The sequence below is a fragment of the Thermobia domestica genome, chromosome 18 (assembly GCF_964235325.1).
Source record: "Thermobia domestica chromosome 18, izTheDome1.hap1.1, whole genome shotgun sequence".
Taxonomy (NCBI): Eukaryota; Metazoa; Arthropoda; class Insecta; order Zygentoma; family Lepismatidae; genus Thermobia; species Thermobia domestica.
Genome location: NC_137471.1, coordinates 166,979,331 through 167,000,520, shown reverse-complemented (window position 1 = coordinate 167,000,520; position 21,190 = coordinate 166,979,331). Strand labels below are relative to the sequence as shown.

Sequence of the window (21,190 nt, the reverse complement as noted above, 5' to 3'; positions counted from 1 at the left end):
TGGTCTCGATACAGGCTCCATCAATCATCTCATTTTCTCTTGCCCTCTCTATCAACAATATCGCCCGCCATTTCTCTCTATTCTTCATAAATTTCACGGTTCTGGCCCTTTTAATGTAGATTCGTTCGTTTTCACCTTATCTCCACCTGTTCTTACTGCCTATTATCTTTATTTACAAAGATCTACGTTATTTAGCATCTTATAAGCATCTATACAGATTCATCTCAATTCCTCATCTTTTTCTTTTGAAAACACCGCCTATAATTGCCGGGAGAGCGATCTTCGCTAAGACAGAAGAAAAAGAAGACGACCCCAAGTTTCACGACTCCTCGCGGTGACTATAAAACCATAAAACAAGTCAGGAAACGACGTTTCTGGGGACGGCGAATGGATTAGTTAGATTTGGATTAATATTGAAATTGTTTCGGTTCGCGTACAACATCAAAGAACGAATTAAGTTCGTAGCCCGAGTCATTGTTAAAAGTATACGTATCAGCAGTGGCGTACTTAGGATTTTGTTTCGGGAGGGGAGCTATGCACAACATGTGAATAAGCACTTATATTTTTCCTTTTGGATGCCGACAAATTTTAATGAAGTTGTGCATATAGCAACATTTATTTCGGAGAGGGGGGCTTGAGTCCGATAGCCATCCCCCTAAATACGCCACTGCGTGTCAGTGTTAGCAACATTGAACGACAATACATATAATTTGCTACTTACGTTACTGTATATTTTTCTGGAGTTAAAGCAATGAACGACTGGAAATAAATCATATTGTAAGCTTCCACATCCTCACACACAACATCCACGTGTTTTTACTACGAGCAAGTGCTTTTCACTGCGAACACATGTTAGTTATTATGTTCAAACATAAACAATTGGAGACAACGGAAGGACAGCACCAGAAAGACACAAAGAGGGATCGGAAAATCTATGAAGTAAGCTGACCTTCTCCTGATGATCCTCCGTTCAAGAAGAGGTCTATAAAAGAAGACCTCAAGAGAAGAAAATATCAGCTGATCGCTGATCATTTATCCATTAACCACCATGGGCTGGCCACCATGGGCTCTTGGGGCCACCATGGGCTGTGGAGAATTCCTTTAAAACCACCTCCTGAGGCCGCTACGAGCTACGAAGAATTCCTTTAACTACCCCCCGAGGCTGCTATCAGCAAAGGAGATATCTATTAATCACCTACTCCTGAGGTTGCATTGAGTGAAGGAATTTTTCTCATTACTTGTCTAAGGCCATTACCAGCTAAAGACAATTTAATCCTTATTCCGAGGCCACTTGTGTGTGCCGAGGACTTTATTGAACTCTCGAAACATTTAGAAACTTACAAGAACTTTGTAAAACTTTTGTAAAACTTTATTTTTAATAATAAAAAGGTAATGGGCTTCAATCATGGATTCGTTATTTAGGACTTTACCGAATAATAACATTGAAATATATTTTTTAACGTCTCGAAAACTTGTTTTCTTTGATTTTCTCGAAAACCACGCATACGATTTAGCTCATCTTTATATTCGCCATCGATTGGTGTGTGTCTCATCTTTCAAGAGAAGTATAGTTAAGTAGAAACTAAAATATTAGAGTTAATCGTAATTTTGGGCTATCTTATTAATCATGTATTGTTTCTAGTGTTACAAAGAAGACCTTGATTACTGTACACTTCGGAATGAGTTTTAGCTTAATAAGTTGCATGGTTATTGTACATCAATTTTTTACACTTACCCAGGGTCGGGTCTAGGATTTTTTGAGGGGGGTGGACGAATAAGTTCCAAAATAATCAATCACACTGAAACTCTTCAAAGTGACATTCAACGATATTGTTTATTAGGGTGGGTCGAAAAAAAAAACGATTTCTTTCAAATCGAATTCTAATAGTGCGGAAAAGTTGGACCATCTATCGAAACGTGTAAGTGTAATTTCTTTTTGAAATCGCATAATATCTTCAGTTCGCGCATCCAGGTTAAAGTTTTACTAAATTGTCAAAAATCGTACTTATTTTGGAACACCCTGTATAGAAGCCAGGTTGCTTCTGATAGTTGTAATAGAGCGCTAATTCTCAAGTAGGCATGCAATAATACACAGAGGAACTGAAAATCAACATCGGATAATATCTTCAGTTCTTGCTCTAAGGTCAAAATTTCGTGAAATTGTAAAAAATTGTATTTTTTTGGAACACCCTGTATAAAATAGTTTATGTTGTTATAGCCCTAATAGGGCTGTGATTTGCTTCAAGCATGTAGCAACAGGCACACAAAAAGGAAATCCAATACATTCTTCACGAAAAATAGAAATTCCACAGTGTTTCATATCCCCATTTGTAAAATGTATATTTTTTTTCTTCAGAAATCAGTTCATTGGCCATATAACGCCTAGAACTGGATCTGCAAAGGATATATCTGAGAGTATACTTTTTTATTTAAGTGACAAAGACGTGGACATAAATGATTTTGTTGCTATCGGCTGTGATGGGACAGTGGTCAATACTGGATGGAAAAATGGGATTATTCATAATATTGAGGTCAAACTTGGAAGACCACTCTAGTTGTTCATTTGTTTATTACATTTTAATGAGTTACCTTTCAGACATCTTTTCGAGTGCCTAGATGGTGACACTTCAGGCCCAAATCATTTTCTGAAACTATCTTCAAACAATTGAAACACTGTGAGCAGCTTCCTGTTGTTGGTTATGAGAATATTGAGACCGAAGATATCTCCGTAAAAGAAAATTACATGAGCAAACAAAAAAAATATCTTCTTGATATTGTTAGAGCTATAACAGCGGCGAGTGTCCAAGTGATCTTGCAGTAAAGGATCCAGGCCCAATAAGTCATTCAAGGTGGCTTACTATAGCGTATCGTATTTTAAGGTTATATATTTCGACAGAAGATCCTTCATTTGAGCTGAAGACATTGGCGACTTACATTGTAAAAACATATGCACCAGTTTGATTTGCTATCGTCTGTAAAATTCGTCTGTAAAAGATGGTGCAAAACATGCGTTTAAATGGATTCAGACATCACGATATCTTCCGGAAAGTTTACTAGAAATTATCGATCCTGTACTACAGCGAAACGGTTTTTTTTTTTTTTTTTTTTTTTTTTTGCGCACCCTGAAAACCTTATTTTGGCCATGTCGATGGATGAACGGAAACACATAAGAGAATTAGCTTCCAGAAGATTGTGGAAATCGAGGAATCAACCACCATCAGATAAAAGCGTAAGAAATTTTTACCATCTGATCTCAATTTTGAAGCAACTGACTATACCGAATTGATAGATTGGTCAACGTGTAAACTTTCATCACAACCAATAATGGCCCGTGTAACAACACCGAATATTTTGTCGTTTCTAAAGACAAAAGAACTACCAGAGTTTGACTACCTAAAATTTCCATGTCACACGCAGTCCGTAGAAAGATGTGTTAAACATGTAACAGAGGCTGCTACAAAAGTGTGTGGTTCCCTAACCAGAGATGTTTTATTCGGACCACACTTTTGTCAGGCTCTATAATACCAGATTTTAGTAAGAAGTCTGATTTTAAAGTTATACCCGAAATACAAAAGTAATAAACTTGAAACTCCTACAATGGTAGGGTGGTTGGGAAGGGTGTGGGTGAAGTGCAGCCACCTCCTCGTGGTGAGTTCTGGGTCATTTCTAAGATCAGAAATGAGCGAAGAGCTGCACGATCAGATCGGAAACAGAAAATGATTCCTTTCATGAAATTTTCGACTTTTAAGTTCCAATACACGAACTGAAGATATTATCAAATTTCCATTTTGTTTTTTCTAAATATTCCCGCATGGTTGGGAAAAATATAACCGCCATATTAAAACTAGAACAACATAAACTATTTTATACAGGGTGTTCCAAAAAGTACGATTTTTTACAATTTCACGAGATTTTGACCTTAGAGCAAGAACTGAAGATATTATCCGATGTTGATTTTCAGTTCCTCTGTGTATTATTGCATGCCTACTTGAGAATTAGCGCTCTATTACAACTATCAGAAGCAACCTGGCTTCTATACAGGGTGTTCCAGAAAAAGTACCGTCAAGTGGGGTTTCTTGAGACTTAAGGGTAACTTGAGACAAAATGATATGTTCTTTTCAAATGGCTGTCTTGGCTAGATTGTTTTGATTTGAAGCATTTTCTGAAGCTGGTCTACTTTTGAAAGGTGCTGAAGAAAAGTGTAAGTAATAATTACCCAGTTATTACTTTACAATTAAGATTTATATGGAAATGTAAATGAGCTTTTGGGGAATCTATTTTGATTGTCTTTCTAACTGTCCATTATTTTCGTAAGGGGTTTGTTAAAATTCGAAATGTTTTTGACTAGAGCCTACCCTAATGTGTTTAATTGATGACTAAATATTCACCTGTCCAGTGTGGCCATGCCTTTTTCATACTTAATCAAATTTCTCCGAAGTGGGTTGATGAGGGGTAACTTGAGACAAAAAAAAATGGGGTAAAATGAGACACTTGAATGTTTTTAATTGGGAAGTAAATAACTAATTAGAAGAAAAACGAGGTATAATTCCATGTATAAAATTTAGTTTTGTTGATTTTAAGTTTAATGTAACAATCCTATTACTACCTCCACTAATAGCGGCATTTCAGGTCTATTCTTAACAAATTGCCACGGAAGTATATAGAAAAGCTGGCAGCAGACCTTATCGGAACTATTAAGAAGACCAGATGGAGAAAGCTCTCGCGGCTCTAAAGGGAAGTGCTTCATTGAGGCAAGTTGCAGAATACGGAGTTAGCAAACATTCGCTTCATCACAGGTATAAGGGTAAGCATCTGGAAAATATGGACGGCATTGTGTTTTTAATCCTGACGAAGAGAACACAATCAGCGAATGTATCAAATTGGCAGGTGAATGGGGGTTTCCCTTAACAAAGTTTGATGTGCGTCTCATTGTGAAGGGGTATCTTGACCGCAAAGGAGTTGTGAAATCACGTTTTAAAAACAATCTTCCAGGCCAAGACTGGGTTGACTCATTTTTGGAACGACATTCCGAAGAACTCACTCAAAGACTGTGCCAAAACATTAAAAGATCCAGGGCTGCCCTTAATAAAGAAGTTTCAGACAGATATTTCGATGAACTTGAAGCTACAGTGAGAGACGTGGATCCACAACTCATTGTGAATTACGATGAGACTAATGTTTCTGATGACCCTGGAAGGAAAAGGGTTCTTATCAGGAGAAAGTGTAGGCATCCTGAAAGAGTTATTGACTCTTCAAAATCCAGTGTATAACAAAATTTGTTTTCCCAGTTATTGATGACGAAAACGAAGTTAATTTGGAACATATTGTCTGTAAGATTTTCCCCTCCAATGGTTCAAGAGGAAGATACTTTTTTTTGAGATTGCTCCATAGATATCTGCGTGTATTTTTTGTATTTTTCTTTCCATTGTATATGCAGTTTTTTCAATAAAACGTTTTTCCTGCTTTCTTCTGTGTCTCAAATAACGCTTAGGATGCATAACTTGCGACATTGTTTGATTTCTCGTGCTTAATAACACAATTTTGATTCTTGTCTCAAGTTTCCCCACCTTGCTGGGTAACTTAAGACACGCGTTTGTTTGTTTTTTTCACCTATAAAAAATCTAGAAGTATAACTTAAAATATTCTGTTTTTCTTTTAAATATCGTATGCAGACCGTACATCTGATTATGTCAGTTTTAGTATAGATCGTATAGTTTATAAACAGTTACACTTAGAATTTTTTTAGTGTCTCAAGTAACCCCATTTGACGGTACGATTTTTGACGATTTAGTAAAGCTTTAACCTGGATGCGCGAACTGAAGATATTACGCGATTTCAAAAAGAAATTACACTTACACATTTCGATAGATGGTCCAACTTTTCTGCACTATTAGAATTCGATTTGGAAGAAATCGTTTTTTTCGACCCACCCTATTGTTTATCCCTGACAACGCTGATACATAGAACAAGCGGTATATTTTAAAGAGGGTCGCAAGTGATATGAAGGAAAAAATGTTCTTCTCTCCTCCTGGTTTCTGTTTACTTTCTCTATTTCATAAATGTTTTATTGTGTCGCTTGGTGAATCCTTTTCTTTCAACCTTTAGAAAATCGATTGCTTTTGCAAAGCTCTGCTTTCTCTTAAGCCCCAAACGGAAAAATAATCACAAAAGAAAAAAAAAATCGGAAAGTGTTGCTATTTTCACTCCTAGCTTTTCATTTTAGATAGTGTATATTTACGACGAAGGGGGGTGCACATGCACTGGTGTACCCCCCCTAAATCTGTCTCTGCACTCACCCATATAATTTTATACAGCTCAGTGAGATTTATCAATTTGTTATATGTCTGATCTTTGGAAATTTCTTTTATAACTCGAAGGTTCCTTTTATCTTCGAAGTTGTAGTAGCTATTGCTCGACCAGCGTGAATCCGCGAGTGACCTGTTAATACTGCTCTCTGTGGACGATACTGGCAGTGTTCTGCAGCAGAGTTGCCAACCTCAGACAACAAAATTATCGATTTTCGTCTTTAAAATTGTCATATATTACAGAAAAAATCATAGTATATTCGTTTTTTATATGATACCTGAAGAAACAATACTACTAATAATACGAATAATGGGGCCGCGGTGGCTCAGTGGTAGAGCGTTCACCTCTGGTACTTGAGGTCCCAGGTTCGATCCCAGCCCCCGCCAAGTGAATTTTGTGGTGGACAAACACCGTGTGCGTGGGTTTTCTCGGAGTTTTCCCGTTTCCTCCCACTTTCTTCATTCCACCATTTCATTCATTACTCATCATCACCGTCTCCTTTAGCCTAACCGGCATATCCGTGGGACGTAAAACTCAAAGATTTCATTTCAATACCAATAATATATAATAAACTTATCTAGTAATCTTAAGTTTCGATCTCCAAATCAGCATCACTGTCCTCATCATTTTTGAAAAAAATCCTTTTTAACACTACTCTGAACAAAAACAATATTTCCATCCCACTCGTAAACATTATTGAATTTAAAGAATGGATGCAGGGTTGCCATTTGCCAATTCTCAAATCATTATTGATTTAGTTTAGCGGGAATGATGTTAAAAACCTCATTGTGTTTGTGTGTCTATGTTATAATTATTTAATGCAATCGATTTACACATTCAAAAACTGAAAAAAAAAAAGTGTAAGTTCTAAAATTATTGTATATTCACCTATTATCGCAAGCATATTATCGTGTATAGCATTCGTACATCACGATAAATTATTGTATGGTTGGCAAGCCTGGTCTGGAGGCAATACGTGAAAGACAGCGTTACCTATTTACCCAGTGGAGTTTTGTGATATTCTGTAGAACAATCAATAAGAGAAGATGAATGTTTGATATTTGTAACATTCACCAGGTATACTCAAGAATTGTTATATCTGAATCAGAAATATTTTTTTGAAACAGTCGGGTTTCCTTTTACGTTATGAGACTGTGGCAGGCTTTTTAATTGCAGACAGTGACGTATCATTTACCGTATTGGTTCTACAGGAAATGGTCGATTTCTTCAAATTTCTGTTTGAATAGACGATTGAGAGAAGAAATATCAAAACACAGCTTCTATGCAGTGGCGTCATTTCAGATTTTGCTTCGGGGGAGGAACTTCTTATGGACATAAAATTCTAACGTTTCTTTGTTTTAAAAAAATAGAACATTAGTGTACAATTAATTAAAATATAGGTAATTACTTCTCGAATATTGTGGGTGGACAATTCCTCCCTCCTCAAATGACGCCCCTGCTTCAATCTGTCTATTTTACTCTATTGGAGTCAGCGTTGAAGCTAGTGTTGTTAACGGCTCGGCTCACGGCTGAGTCACTACCGAGCCGAGCTCAGAAGTGAGCCGAGCCAACAGCTCACCCAACCGAGCCGGCTCGAGACCTCGGCTCAATTGGGCCGAACCGAGCCGAGCCGATGGTTCACCCCAACCGAGCCGGCTCAGTTGAACCGAACCGGAGCTCGAGCTGAGCCGGTTGACATCACTAGTTGAAACCGGAAATCGTATATTTGTAACACTTCCGGTTTGAATAGAACTGTAAGAGTTGAGACGAAACTTATTTTCCAGACAGCAAATGCATATCAAAATTCCGTCTCTTACCAGATCTGAACGCTTTTGCTATAACGAGATTAATATTGAAATCTAAAGATGTAATACATTTCTACCACTTTCGGTTTTAGTAGATAGATAAAGCTAAAAATGGAACTTATTTTTTGGGAAGCTGAATTTATTCAAATAGCTGTCTCACTATTTTTTACGGTTTTAGTCTATAGTGATCAACTTTGAAACCGGAAATGGTTGATTTCTACCATTTCCGGTTTGAACAAACGGTTAAAGGAGCAGATGGAACCTATTTTGACAACAGAGAATCCATATCAATAAACGGTTTGTCTCAATCTGTTACTGTTTCTGCTCTGGCATTGCCAACAGAGGGAAGACTTGTTACTTTTAGCATCCCACATAGCACACGACGTCCCTAGGAGTCCCACTTTATGCCAATTATATCATATAGTTCTCGGGATTATTTGGACAATAAGTGGACATCCCATGGGCGTCCTAAAGGATTTCCACATAGGATGTCCCGGATGGGACAGGAGATCTCAGGGAAATCCCACGCCGGACATACCTAGGACCACATTATCCCATGATTTACCAGTGGACATCCCTTTGAGCTCCCGTTGAATATTCCGTTTTTTCGGAATATTAGCGAACATATGGATATCCTGTGGAGGTCCTATGGATGTCCCGGGAACCAATTCCGATGATCCGGGATGTCCCGTTGTCATTATGGGATCAGTCTCGGACGTCCTGTGGACGTTCGCGTGCTACGTGGAATAGTTTGGAAGACTAAACCTAATGGAGAAATTATACCACTAATTAATACAGACATGTTTAAAAAAAAAAAAAAAAAAAAAAACAATCCAACGAATACTTACAATAAACAAATCTCGAATAAAGCATTTTGATTTTGTATATTCGTCCTTCACAGCTCCATCTGGAAATAAAAACAAAATGAGTATTTAATTGATAATATTTCAACATGATAACAGTCAACAAATTGTTTAGGGAAACCTTAACTAATTTTATGGGCAAATCATCTTTCAAGTGACGTCATCAGCCACGTGATGCATAATACAAATCTACTCTAGCTCTTAGGACTAAGTTTTAGGTAAATAGTGTTTAAACCTTCTAGTTATCGAATTAAAATTACAATTATTTGAAAATGGACATACATAATGTAAATATCGTTTACGCCCATTTTGTGATTTACTGGACGGCGCAGAGTGCAGAAAAACAGCTTTTCAGTTACCAGTTCTATAATAACCGAAACAAACAAAAAATCCTCCTAAAAGAGTGTTGGATTTTTGAAAAAGAGAAAACTATGGTTTACCTAAACTTTCACATAAAAATAGGAGTCTAGAAGCCTACTCACAATGCATCACTTCACTAAATAAATATAAGTAATTAAAGGGTGTCTCATAAAAAACGCAACTTTTGAAATGCTCGCCATTTCTGTTCTAGTAAGTTGGCAGCACTGAGCGTTACACGATTTTCATGTGTTGTCTTTGTGGTTAGTAGTCAGGGAACGCCGAATAGCGTATGATCGCCATCTGTTTTCTGTAAGGGTAGGAATGCAGCGCTTCACGACGGAACGGGGTGTTGTCATAGTCAGTATTGCCAATTTGGGGGAAAAGTCGCTAAATCTAGGGGACTCGCCTTCCAGGATAGCGCCAAAAAATAATTTTTCCGATTAGCGACTTTTTTGGTGATTTTGGAAAGACGATTTAGCGACTTACAAATCTAACGAGTTTTGCGCTGCGAACAACTTGTCCTAAAATAAGTACTATTAACTCGAATCAGTTCAGATTATGTTTGTTTTTCTTTTGCTTATTTGAATCAGTGCAGATGTTGAGGAGCTGGGAAACATTTATCTCTATATTCCCGCTTTGATTGCTGTTATCATCTCTTACTTTCTAACGGGGACGAACTCCAGCTTTTAATGTCCTTTAGTTTACAGAGCTTCCGTTTAGAGATTTTTTTCTAGAGCTTTAATTTTGCTCGTTTTTCTAAATTCATTTTTGATTTTGTTGAAGCAAAATTGATCATAAAGTTAAAAATATATAAAAGTGAAATTATAGTTAGTTATATATGAGTCTTATGAGTCTTTGAGTCTTTCATATACGTTCTTGTAGCGTAGACAGTACTATGGCTTGAATTGATCACGTATCTTATACACACATACATACATACACACACACACACACACACATATATATATATATATATATATATATATATATATATATATATATATATATATATATATATATATATATATATATATATATATATATATGTACGAAAGAAGCAAAATTCCACGAAATTTTTTTAGCGACTTTTCACCCAAAATTGGAGTCATTTCATCTCCAATTTAGCGACTTTTTGTATCAACTTGTTGGCAACACTGGTCATAGTGAACACTTATTATAAATGAGGTGAATATTGTTCTGAAACTCCGTGGAATGTTTGGTCAACGTAATGCACTGAATAAGTCGACTGTGATTAGACTGACTGCTAAAATTACGGAAACAGATTCGGTTGCGGATATTAAACACTCGTGTTAGTCGGGGTGTTCTCGTGTTAGTTGTTCTACCGAAAACATCGCCATCGTGAGTGATAAATGTTGCTGTAAGTTGAGTCCAGAAATCAGAAGACGATCAGGCGCTTTTCGGCGTTCCGTGAATACTAAGCTCAAAGACAACACATGAATGAAAAGAGGCTACAATTGATGCATGGCATTGTAAGAGGAGATTGCTACGTCAAGATGAAAATATTATTCAGGAAAGCTTACGAGATGTATAATATGTATTATTATTATTATTATTATTATTATTATTATTATTATTATTATTATTATTATTATTATTAAGATAAAGCACTAATTCTATTCTGCTTTATAATTGTTCTAATCTGTTAATTGCTTAATAATGAATGCGACAAAAGTATGTGTAAAACTTTTCCCTAAGAGTTGCACTAAGCCTATGCCAATATTAAGTTTTTGAGCGGAAGGTATAAACTATAACTGTGCTACAAATTATTCTTGACTTATATTCAGAACTGAGTACCACAATATTCAATAGAGTACGTTCCGTCGCTCTGACTTAGGCTTAAACATCTGTACAAACCAAATACATATAACCACACTATTTACTCAAGAGATATTTACTACTCTGTACTTCCATATTCTACAATAGAGATTCTGTTACTAATTGTTATCCAACTAATCCTCACATAATCGTATTAACATAATGAGAGAAAGAGATTCCACTACACGAGAGAACCTAAGAGATTTCTTGAGTCCTAATCTATCTTGATCCGATAGCAATCCAATATGATTTGTTTGCACAGAATCTAACCTAGCAACGTATATTCAATATATAGGTATGTACACTCATGTCCAAAATTATTGTCGTATGTCTATAAATATGTTGTTGTAGGAATATAATTTGATAACGAACTCGCCCGATATTTCTTACAATGTTAGGATGTGTATAATCGGCAAAGACATGTATGTGGCAAATTTCATGTCAAAAGAGCAGTAAATAACACCAATAAGACGAAAATAAAACTTTCTTTTGCATTTAACATTTTGTTTTACTCATTTTAATTTTCGTATTTATAATTCTTTTTGTATGAAATTTACCACAAATATATATTTCCCGATTATACACATAGTATCAGTATTAAAAGTACCCTGCAAAATCATTATCAAATTATATTGTTACAAGAAGACAGACATGAGTATACATTATTCCGTAACAATACGTGTCCGTAGCCATGTATCCTAATTCCCAACAATATGAAAGCATATTTTTTATACAATTTTATATGCAGTAAAACGCGAATAGATGTTGTAACATATAAATTAAATGTTGACAGTTTAAATCGATCAATTTTAACACAGAGTGACATTAGTCTCCATTTTAACTGAGTTCTTAACAACCCAAAGAAGTTTCAATAATAAATGTAGGTTAGAAAACTAAAGAGTATATATATATATATATATATATATATATATATATATATATATATATATATATATATATATATATATATATATATATATATATATATATATATATATATATATATAAAAGTATAGAAAATAAACCACAAGTAATCAATTCGAATAAACGACCAGACATATCCTAATGATAGTAAAATGTACCTTCTGGTTTAAGTTTGTAGGAGTGATATTCTGGGAAATAATCTCCTAATCTTCTGCCTTGTCTAATCTTCGCTTCCAGAATGTCCTGTTTATTAAAAAATATGATCACACCCGATTCCTTCAGAAACCTGGAAAGGAAACAGAATTTAGAAGAAAAATTAAACGAAAAATTTATGATTTCGTTATGGAAATATTCTCCACTTATATCTAGTAATTTAGATACAGTAGTCTCGTTTAACCGAATTTGGTGAGACTGATGGTGTTTCGGTTGTATGAAATTTCGGTTAAAGCGGAGTACAGTTTTTTTTTTAAATATACAGTACTGTATATTTGATATATTTTGTATATTATAATATTCGGTTGAGTAACAGCAGAAGAGTTTTCCCTCATTTTTTAAAATTACAAAACATGTTTATACAGTTTGTACACAAAATTACAAGTAACTAGATGTCTAAAAGTTCTCTTCTTTATTATTCGAACTCCTGCCCGTTGCAGCTCAGAGGTTTTGAGGTTTGTTGGTTAAAATGGTCCTCCCAAATGCAGCTGGGTTAAAGAAACTTCTTGCCCGTTGCAGCTGGTTAAAAAAAATCTCTTGCCCTTTGCAGCTCAGAGATAGGGTAAAATCTCCTGCCCGTTACAGCTCAGAGATAGGGTAAGATGTCCTGCCCGTTACAGCTTGGAGATGGGCGAGAATTCTTCTTGCTCGTTGCAGCTCAGGGATAGAGTTAGAGAAGTTTCTCTCGCCCGTTGCAGCTTGGAGATAAGTATCTCTTGCCCGTTGCAACTGAAGGATAGGTAGAAGATGACCAGTTCACAAGTGATATCTTCTGCCTCGAGATGTCCGTTTATCTAGCCAGTCTTCAGAGGTGTAGCCTGTGGACGGGTCAAAAGCGTATCGTATCTCATCGGGCTCCATCGGTGACGACAACCGTCGGCTGCTTGCTAGTGCTTGTGCCGACGTACGTGGTTTTGTTTGCTAATATGAGGTGATACTGCAATATTTTCAGCGTAGATGAAGTTGGGCGACTGGGTGAGTACAGATAATAATCACAACAATGGACTTTTCTTTGATAAATATCTTTTACTGTTAGACTAAACGAACACTACTCACTGTTGGTGTTTTTCGATAAAAGACATTCACGAGTAAAGCCTTTCTTTAAATGTGTCGGTTAACCCAGAGTTTCGGTTAATCGGAATTCTATTAAACGAGAGTCATCGGTCATTAGATTTGGAGTTTCGACTTTTCAAAATTAATAAAACTCATCCAATCTTGACCAAACTTGGCACGATGGTAGAGCTTGATAAGTTTAGTACACATATGGAATGTTCTGTTCATGGAATGTTAAGTTTGGTTTCCGAGTTATGGAGCATCAAATTCCGGATTCGATAGCGGAATCGCATTCGAAAGGAGTCAAACTTGGCATAGTGGTAGATCTTGACCTCTTATACAAAGATGTGTAATATTATGATGTTCAAACGTTCGAGTTAGGGGCCATCATATTTAGGGTTTGGAAATTTTCGCAAAATAATTTTAATAAAAATTTGCTTTAAAATCAGAGGAGAATTTCTTTGCGAAATAGGAGAGACTAACATTGATATTTAGGATCAGTTTTACGATTTTTTTTCAAATTCCTAATAAGCAAATAGGGTACAAGGGTTCGCTGTATATTCTGTCATGGTCTGGTTGTAATACATAGCGTAATAACTTCGAACATAAATCTTTGATAGTTTTATCTGTCAGTTAACAAACTGAATATTTATCAAAAGATCTGAAAACTATCTCTTAGACTGAACGATGATGAAATCTGGTAGTTAACATTCTATCATTAAGTATCCTATAAATAATTTACTTAAAGTGAGCTATTACAAAACATACCGTATTTATTATGGGAAAATATTTACCCATCTACATCAAGTAAATAATTTCTTAATTTAAATAACCGATTTGTTACTCTAATAGCGCGGAATTTATTGTAACAAGGTAACCTAAAAAGTGTTTGTCACTTTTGAGGTCCCATTCAATGAAGTGCTCACAGAGAGGAAGGTGGGCCAGTCAGCAGCCTCAATAACGTCAGGGATTTGGGAAAAGTGTCCTTGAATGAACGCACCACCAGATATTGGTTGCAGAAGTACAGGTCAGGATCTTTATGGCCTCGTGACGAACTCACACTGGGCGATCTCAGATGTTGAATGACAATGACAGGAAAGTAGCCATGGAGGAGGACAGGAATCAAACGTGTGGTGAACGTAACGGACGCCTCACGGTTTACAACAACATACTCAAATTTTTCCTGCACCACATGAGGAAATCGACCCCACACGTTGTCAGCAGCCAAGAAGAAACAATGACTAACAGTCTGTTTGTCGTTGCTGTCTCGGCACCACAACACACTTATGTCTGATCAAGTGTTTACGAGAGACGAAAAGTGTCAAGACCGTTCAGTATGACACTCCTAAGTGGTCACCATGTCACCCTGTGCCTCACACGTCTACGCCTATATAAGGTCATACTCTGTGAACCAATCGCCAATTAATGTATTAAGAGCTCCTACCACCAGGCCGCACCATCACTGTGGACGTACAGTATACTTACAACACTTGCAACAGATGTAACATGCATTGCAGCAGAAGGAGGCAGAGTTGGTTAATCTCAAGGGTGTGCTTTTCTTCCACAATAGTGCGAGATGACACGTAGCAAGGACGACCAGGAGTACCATTCAGTTACTTGGCTTTGAGACACTGTCTCAGCCACAAGATTTATCGGACCCAGCACCATCAAATTACCATCTGCTTCATTACCTGGACAAACATTTTCATTGAAAATCCTTCGATAATGTGTCAGATCTGCAGCATGTAATCCGGACTTTGTTGCATTCAAGATTTCCCCGAATTTCATCGCCAGAGCATTGCGCAGCTGCAGGGACGTTAGCAAAGGGTGCTGGATGCTGATAGAGATGACTTCGAGACCTGAGTACCATGAGCTGTGTGTGTTCTGTTTCTGACGATCACGAACTGTAGGAACTTTTTTGGTCACTTCGTACGGTACGTATGTTAAATATTATCTTTCTTAAATAACTAAACCTAGACGCATGGATTTATCTTACATAGATTAACTTAACCTCATCTTAAGCCAATAAATACAGTTGAATTTGCTAATTTTAAAATGTGGAAGTGCTCTGCCCCAAGGGCCCTGATTTCTGTATAACTTCGGGGGGTATTCAGATGTGTGTTTGGTTGCAGACAAGGGTCTAAGAAAGCATAATGAGGATTTTAAGAGAAATTGAATTCAAATTGTGCCAAATATTGTATATTCATAAAAAATACATATAAAAATTACACATTCATAAAAATATATGGGGCCCACATGAGCATTAGGAGGGCCCGCCCCCATAGGGTTAGCACCCTTGCTCTGCCCGTAGGTTTAATGGGCAGTCAGTGTGGTGTAGTCTAGCAACCTGAGGCGTTAGGCTGAGGCAAAAACCAGGGGGAATTTCGAGTAGCTCTGCAGAGCACAGGCGAACTCTCAAGTGTTCTTCGAGTTCTCTGTTCGTGTCCGTGTCATATCAGATTAGGCACAAAAGAGATTAAATATATCATCATAGACATACATGTCCGGTTTGAGCGGTTTTTCTTAAAAGAAGAAGACAGCCTTTGGATTACGAAGTCCCGAGTTCGATTCTCGGTGGCGGGGTCGCGGTGGCTCAGTGGTAGAGCGTTCACCTCTGGTGCTTGGGGTCCCGGGTTCGATCCCAGCCCCAACCAAGTGAACTTTGTGGTGGACAAACATCGTGTGCTTGGGTTTTCTCGGGGTTCTCCCGTTTCCTCCCACTTTCTTCATTCCACCATTTCATTCATTACTCATTACTCACCGTCTCCTTTAGCCTAACCGGCATAACCGTTGGACGTAAAACTCAAAGATTTTTCGATTCTCGGTAGAAGAGCTTAGAAATTTGAACGCATAGAGCAGTTCAGATATCACTTTAAACTGTAGGTCTATGTCTCATATAGCATGAGTGTTGAAAGATACGCTAACCTCTAAACATAGCAACGAACCTAAATCTATAAATCATTTATGTTGTTAACTTCATTACAGAATTGCTTATTATACTACAGTAACAATGTAAATAATAGAGTAAACTTAATAAAATAATCTATTACCTGCTTCTCCATACATTTTCGAAAAGCTTAATAGCTTCTCTTAAACGATTTATAGATGTGTCTTCTCGAAGAGTTTGGTCGAAACTACTGGACGCTACTAGAAACACAATCGCATGTATTCCTTCAAATACCTGAAAAAAAACATTATTCAGTATTTCTAAGTGAACAACAGAAATTTATTGAAAAAGAAAAACAATTTGACAGCGTAATTGTACATAAGATAGCATTACAATTTGACATCAGGACGAATAAATTACTAAACATCTTTGTTTTTGTTTATTTTTCAAAACTTGATAAAATTGCCTGTCGTGCAGGCAAAATAGACACGTTACACAGGTTTTCTGTGCCTGTTTCAACTGGTTTTATATTACACTTCCAAGTAATGTTTGTTTTGCAATTCAAAATTATACTTTCGATATGGTTTTTCATAATGTACTTCCAGTGTGGTTTTGTATTCTCAACATGGTTGATGGAGACAGTAGATTCACAGTGCTGCGAAGTTGTTATTGTGAAAACGGACAGGTCTATATCTTAAACAAGCGAGATGAAACCACAGTAAAATTGCAAACTACTGTATGTGACTTGAATACTGGATCCAGTAATAGTAGATCTGTTACTTTCAGATCATGGGCACCCGAAGGGTAGGGCATGAGCCCCTCCTGGCACACGAAAATGTATTAAATTTCTTAAGATTATTTAAATACAAACAAAAAAATACCAAAGTATATTGCAACCACAGAGATGAGCCCCCTAGAAAAATTTTCTTCGAGTGCCCATGTTCCTGATGCATTAGAGAGGGTATATTCTTCGGACGTTGAATTCATAACAAAAACGCTTCTAACAATTTTGATATTATTATATAGGAATCAATATTTAAACCAGAAGTTGTACTAGTTTATACCAGTGGTTCTCAACCGATGTGTCGCGACATAGTGGTGTGTCAAGCAGTCCCTTAAAGTGAATCGCGAAATTTTAGAATTTAAAAATCATGAAGAATTTAATAATAATAATAATAATAATTAGTTAAAATCGAGACAGAGTGTACTAGTCACCACTTCCAGCAGTAGAATAATGCTCAATGTTATATAGTCATTATAAAAACTAATTGGTTTCACTATTATTATTATTATTATTATTATTATTATTATTATTATTATTATTATTATTATTATTATTATTATTATTATTATTATTATTATTATAATAAAAATACCAAACAAATGTGTCCTGGATGTTCAGTAGACTGTGTCGTCTGTAAAAAAAAGGTTGAGAACCACTGGTTTATACTACTTCTGGTTTCAGTGGAAGAATAAGAACTAAGAAGAAATAAATCTATTCTTGAGATGCCAATTCCATATTTAAAAATTATTTGTCACTTTCTGTTACCATTTTCGCCCTTTGGGAATTAATGTGAGAGCCAGAACTGGTTGTGGATTCTTACCATTTTCGGTTGTAATGGAGAAAGTCAGAGATGATACTTGTTCTTGTAGTACTCAATCCACATAAAAAAAGATTATTTCATACTACCAATCATCTTCTAAATCCACATAAAAAAAGATGATTGGTATCTATGACCGTTCTCTCCTTATGGCGGTCAGTATTGGAATCGAAAATTGTATAGATACACCTACTTTTTTCAATAGAGGAAACAAGGTCAGGATGAATCGATTCCGGAAAACTAGTTCTCACCTTACTGTTTTTGCTCACCTGTTGACAGACGGATGGACGGACGGATACTACAAGACTTTCCATACTTTTCCATAGCATAGTTTGGAACTGTAAAGCCGTTTTTCACCTTCTCTTAACTGTTCTTCTGTGGCTATTAATGTTGTAAGCCGGAAGTGGTATTTTTCTGCTACTTCCCGTTACAACAAATGGATTAGAGAATACATTTAACGTATTTCTGGGACACTTAATTCATATATATATATATATATATATATATATATATATATATATATAAATGCTATATTTTAACTTTTTGGCTATTTGGCGATAGTATTGAATCCGGAAATGACATATAACGTTCACTTCCGTTTGATATAGAGCCGTACCAATGGAGATGAAACTCTTTTAAGAACACTAAATTGATACCAAAAACCCGTTTCTCGTATATATCTTGGGGGCCGCGGCGCCTCAGTGGTAGAGCTTTCACCTCTGGTACGCCGAGTCTTGCTTCAATGCCAGGTCGTGCCAAGTGGACTTTATGGTGGACAAACACTGTATGCGTGGGTTTTCTTGCGGTTTCTTCCGTTTCCTTCCGCTTTATTTATTCCACCATTGCATTAATTTCTCGTCATCAGTGTCTCCTTTAGCCTATCCGGCATGACCGTGGGACATAAAAATTAAAAATTTCGCTTCATTTCATTTCGATATTTTTTACCGTTTTGTTGTATAGAGGATCAACATTCAAACTGAAAGTCGGGCTAAATTTCAACTATTTACAGATTCAATGAACCATAAGAGGTGGAGAATGGATCTATTCTTGAGACGGTGAATAAATATTAAAAAAAATCGGTTCTCTCAATCTGTTAGTGATTTTGCTCAATGGCGATTAACGCTGAGACCGAAAATAATAGTTTTCGACCACTTACACTTTGTATAGAGGAGCAATGATGGAAATATAATATTTTTAGGTCTTGAACGCTGAATTCACACCAGAAAACTATTTCTCGATATCTCTTAACACTTTTTACTCTGAGCTGTTGAGAGAAGAACGGATCGATGCACATCACCGATCTATAAGTTAACACTTCCTCTACTTATGTGGCGAGTGTGGAAGTTTAACACTCCATTATGGACAGAAGTACAGTATATTCTACGTGCTGGTACCGTGGAATGGGGGCAAAGGGGGAAGTTACCCTCATTGGTTTTTGGAAGGGTATTCGATCATTGGAAATCCATGTCAAAACACTAATTTGCTCTCACACACTATACAATGTGTTATAAAAAATTGTCACAATATTTTGAGAATAGAATCCTTACATCAAAATAAGAAAAAAAGTTCATATGGACATGTGGTCGGAAATGCATCGTTTCCTAGTTATAGGATGCCAAAAACTTGAATAAAATAAATTTTAAGGTGCATAGTTCCACTACTATAAGACCGATCGTAGTCGGGTCAAGACATCACTGAGGAACTATACATTGTTCAGCGTAAGCTCTAAACTCCGATAAACAAAATATTTGTATCCTTCCGCTTGTCACAAATAGGATTGGCTAGTGATGTATCACTCCCACTCCCCACGGGGAGGAGCAAATTATAGACGAGTATTTTGACAATACTGTCTCGTGTTGTCCAGATACAGCAGCAGCAGAAAAGAAACTCGAAAGATTAAAAAAAAATAAAGTATTTGAATTTCGCTCGTAAACAATTGTTGCTTAGTGAGTAAAGGTTTGTCTTGTTGGTGTTTCATCACAACAGTCGCGGAACCGGAATTCATGCCAGTCATCTTTTAGACTTTAAGAGCAGAACACCCGTCCACAGTTGAATTGGCGCCATAATTACTGCGCATGCTTAGTGTTTATTTCTATTGTTTCATTAGCCACATTCGATGGCAGTATTATTAGATAATCCATATTATATTTTTGTCATTTATAATAATATAGCAGTTTTATATGAAGCTTCATAGTAAAAGTAATAATGCAATCACATGAACTATTTTGCGGAGGAGTACAAGCGTCGGTAGGACAACAGCAAATCAGTGAATTTTAGTTTCACGTGGCTTTGTTTATCGCAGTTTAGAGCTTACGCCGAACAATGTATAGTATGTGAACCATCCAAACATCCATCTTTCAGAACCTCCGGTACTTGCACAATCATTTTTACAGAGGCTGTTTGCGAGTACTTGATCACTGTCCACCTACCTCTCTAAAAATTGGTGTGCGAGTACTGAAGCATTCTTAAACATGGATACTTGGATAGTTCATATGCTAGTTCCTTAGTGATGTCTTCACCCGACTACGATGAGTCCCATAGTAGTGGAGCTATGGACTTTTAAAATTCACTCATTTCACGTTTTCAGCACCCTATAACCCCAAAACTATCCACTTTCGAGAACAGTTCCATATGAACTTTTTTTATGTGAGTAATCTGTTCCCAAAATATTGTGACATTTTTGAAAAACCCTGTATAATGCTTAGAACATTTATATTAAATACTATAGGACTATAGCTTATTTACTGTAAGTAACAAAGACATGTGTGGGTCTAATTGTTTTTTTTACTCTATATGATATACTGTATTATGTGCACACGCGCATCAAAGTATGTGAGTACTGGCGTGTCGGTCTTCTGTCCCCATGGAATCGGTGTTTTGTTCCCTTACGTTTCCATTTTACATGAATCTTGTAGCTGTCATAAAAAAAATCTTGAAATCCTACCATATTTCACCGTGAACACACAGTCTTGAAAGGGTCATAGAACATTTTTTCCATCTTGCAACGAGTCGAACAGTGTCCAACTTTCTGGGACGTCTTGCTTGCTACCTGCTATCGCCCTGCCGTTGACATAAAGAAAAAAACAGTTTCGCCGCTTCCGAAACAACAGATTCTTTTGGACAGGGAGGGGGAGTGCGCCAAAATACACGTTTTTAATGAGGAGGTTAACTGTTTGTTCACTAGACTGCAGTGCTGCATGGGTGGTGATACCTTTCTTGCTTACAAGAAGTTGTAAAATCTAAACAGCAGATAGAAAGATCGGGTAGCAAGGTCTTTTATTATGACAGCTACAAGATTCATGTAAAGTGGAAACTTGGTCTTAGAATTGGCTGTTTGCCACT

The 21,190-nt window shown here is 36.6% G+C and overlaps 1 protein-coding gene across 1 annotated transcript in view; it reads right to left on the bottom strand.

Moving 5' to 3' along the window:
• The window catches only part of Galphaf (G protein alpha subunit f), a 64,446-nt gene that overhangs the window by 5,283 nt on the left and 37,973 nt on the right, over window positions 1–21,190 (bottom strand). The window contains exons 7-9 of the mRNA XM_081746699.1: window positions 16,411–16,541; window positions 12,253–12,380; window positions 8,960–9,018 (exon numbers count right to left, since the gene is read on the bottom strand). Coding sequence (XP_081602825.1) covers window positions 8,960–9,018; window positions 12,253–12,380; window positions 16,411–16,541 — 318 coding nt within the window. The remainder of the gene's footprint in view (window positions 1–8,959; window positions 9,019–12,252; window positions 12,381–16,410; window positions 16,542–21,190) is intronic.